The 2,932-nt window shown below is 53.5% G+C and overlaps 1 protein-coding gene across 1 annotated transcript in view; it reads left to right on the top strand.

The window, feature by feature from the left end:
* Positions 1 to 612: 612 nt before the first annotated feature.
* LOC123510468 (homeobox protein SIX1-like) overlaps positions 613 to 2,932 on the top strand; it is a 92,047-nt gene continuing 89,727 nt past the window's right edge. Inside the window, 2 exon segments of the mRNA XM_045265663.1 lie at positions 613 to 1,225; positions 1,228 to 1,432. Of these exon segments, the coding sequence (XP_045121598.1) occupies positions 778 to 1,225; positions 1,228 to 1,432 (653 nt within the window). The 5' untranslated portion in view covers positions 613 to 777.

Below are 2,932 nucleotides of genomic sequence, written 5' to 3'. Positions count from 1 at the left end.
TTTCACGCGGTTAATTGAATCTCGTAACCCCGGAGTGAATATTGAGGCGAGTACATTATTGATCCGTTCCGCCAAAGCATCGACTGAATATGGAAGGGATGTTATGAACCTGCGCCGGGACTGACGGATGGTCCCTCGGTGTGGGTGAAGGGAAGAGAATTAGATGGTAATGTTAGGGCGAGGAGGAGGAAAGGGAGGAAGACTTGGACGAGGAGGCGGAGGAGGAGGTGGTGGTGCTGGTGGTGGGCGGTGGCAGCGAGGCGAGGTGGGAGGGTCCGCCAGCCAGGGTGTGTATCTGTGTGTGCCGTGACAAATGTTTCCCTCCGTCTATTTATCGTTTAATGAATAAGTGTGATGATTAGGAATACCGACAGTGTGCACTATATCATCCATCTTCTTATGTTAACGCGGCCCTCCCCGCTACCTCAGCCACGGTGGTCATTGGCCACGGGGAAAAGGACTCCGCGCCTGGCCCCGCCCCTCTTGGCCCGCACTGGCTGCCCTCGCGATAAGCACTTATGGCCGTCCAATGAGCGGCGCCAGTGTCGTCAGGGGCGGGGATTCATACGATCCGACCCATGCAGTATCGTAGGATGGAAACGTGAGCTAAGCTTTGGCGTGTAGTATAGTTTGGGTGATCCCCTAGTGAGGATAAGACGCACGCCGCCGCGAGCCGCCCGGCTGACTGGTTGTGTAGTGAGCGCCTCAAGTCTTGCTCGGTCTGCTGGGGCGGGCGTGGTGGGTGTTGTAAACATTAGTACCGTGGCGGATTATATTATGATAGTGGGGTCTATGAGCGAGGCGGGTGGACATCCAGGGGCCCCTCACCTGGGCCCTCCGACTCTGCCTCCACAGTCCTCTCTCTCTCCGCCCGCCGCCATGCTTCCCTCCTTCGGATTCACGCAGGAGCAGGTGGCCTGCGTCTGCGAGGTTCTTCAGCAGAGTGGCAACATCGAGAGGTTGGGGAGGTTCCTGTGGTCACTGCCAGCTTGCGAACACTTACACAAGAATGAGTCCGTCCTCAAGGCCAAAGCGCTCGTGGCCTTCCACCGCGGCAACTTCAAGGACCTCTACCGGATTCTCGAGTCGCATAATTTCTCGATACAGAACCATAGTAAGCTGCAACAGCTGTGGCTCAAGGCGCACTACATCGAGGCAGAAAAGCTGCGCGGGCGGCCGCTGGGCGCCGTGGGCAAGTACCGCGTGCGGCGCAAGTTCCCGCTACCCGCACCATTTGGGACGGCGAAGAGACGTCTTACTGTTTCAAAGAAAAATCACGAAACGTGCTACGGGAGTGGTACGCCCACAACCCCTACCCGTCGCCAAGGGAGAAGCGAGAGCTGGCCGAGGCGACGGGCCTCACCACCACGCAGGTGTCCAACTGGTTCAAGAACCGCCGGCAACGCGACCGTGCTGCTGAGGCGAAAGACGGGTAAGTAACTGTTGCTCTCCCCTCAGCCGCCGCTCCCCGGCCGCCGGGCGGCGGGGCGCGGCGCTGCGGCAACCTGTGGCCCGCATGCCAGGTTTGTGATGTGCTGTAGTGAGATCAAGGCGCCAGGTTAAGGCATGGGAGGAGCCGCGGTTCGGCCAGGTGGTGGGGTCATCTACTGTGCCCCGGAGATGACCTTGTGTGATGGGAGATAATTGCTCCCACTTGCAAGTCCACACAGCCCGCGGCAGACCGACCGCTGGCCCTGAGCCGCGGCAAGGTCACGCCGCCTCACTGCTGCGTCTTCGTCATGCTGCGCCAATTATTGTCTGCACCCAACACTTTCCGCCCGCCGCGCCGACTTTCCCCCAGCTGAAGACGGCGCTGTTCGTCACTCACACACCACTAATCTCATTCTGCCGTCTGCATTTATGCCAAATATATTTTATATTCACGTATTTCATTCTGTCATCATATATATATATATATATATATATATATATATATATATATATATATATATATATATATATTAATGATCGTAAATATTTGTACCTACATGTAAGAATTTCAGTCAGAGTGTAGTGACTTTAATTGTTATTGTTATTGGTGGTGGTGGTGGTGGTGGTGGTGGTGTGCCCGGCGTGGCAATAAAGGTCTTGCCGCTATCCTGAACCCTGAATGGGCACTGACCACATATAAATGGGCGCGTCACGTGAGGCCTTCGTTGCGCGGCTGTAACCTGGCGGGACAGATATGACCTCTTGCATGGTGTGACTGACTGGCAGATGCGAAGGAGGAGACGCGAGGATTTGATTTGTCCCGCCCTTAAAAAATTTTATAGTGATTTGTGTGTGTGTGTGTGTGTGTGTGTGTGTGTGTGTGTGTGTGTGTGTATGTGTATGTGTGTGAGGCAGCCGGCTGACAGAGGGGAAGGCTGCACCTGCCGCCACCTTATGTACGAGCAGAGACACACAAAGGTTAACTAATGGCAAATAAAGCACCCGACATTCATCTCCCGAGCACTCGTACACCGGGCATCGCCTTGTACTGCCTGACGGGGGCGTGCAACAGGCACCCTGCACGCCGTGCCATCCGTGCCAGGATTTACGTAGCGCTTTCTTCACAAAGCACGATAGATTCAAGCCATCCTAACTGTTTCTCCTTAGCTCAGGGATTAATGGGAGGGAGGGAATGGGGAGAAAATATGGGGGAGGAGGAGGGAGATAGGGATAAATGGGAGAAAAAGGTCAATTTTAAAGTCTTCTCTTACGGTATGATCTTTTCTTAATGCTGGGCCATTTTATTTGTCAACAGCAAAACAACACATGAATCCTAATTAATTTTATCTAAAGCCGAGTATATACACATTTCCGTAAAGTTAAGAGGACTGTTTCCTTGTTTATAATGCTTCCTCAACAGCTTTAGTACAGGTGTTCATTATCTCCCTCCAACGAATTAACGCTGCCTAACTTATCGCTGTGTTTGTAGGAATAATTTCCG

Source organism: Portunus trituberculatus, chromosome 29 (genome assembly GCF_017591435.1).
Source record: "Portunus trituberculatus isolate SZX2019 chromosome 29, ASM1759143v1, whole genome shotgun sequence".
In the NCBI taxonomy this organism is placed as follows: Eukaryota; Metazoa; Arthropoda; class Malacostraca; order Decapoda; family Portunidae; genus Portunus; species Portunus trituberculatus.
This window is presented reverse-complemented; position numbering and strand designations above follow the sequence as displayed.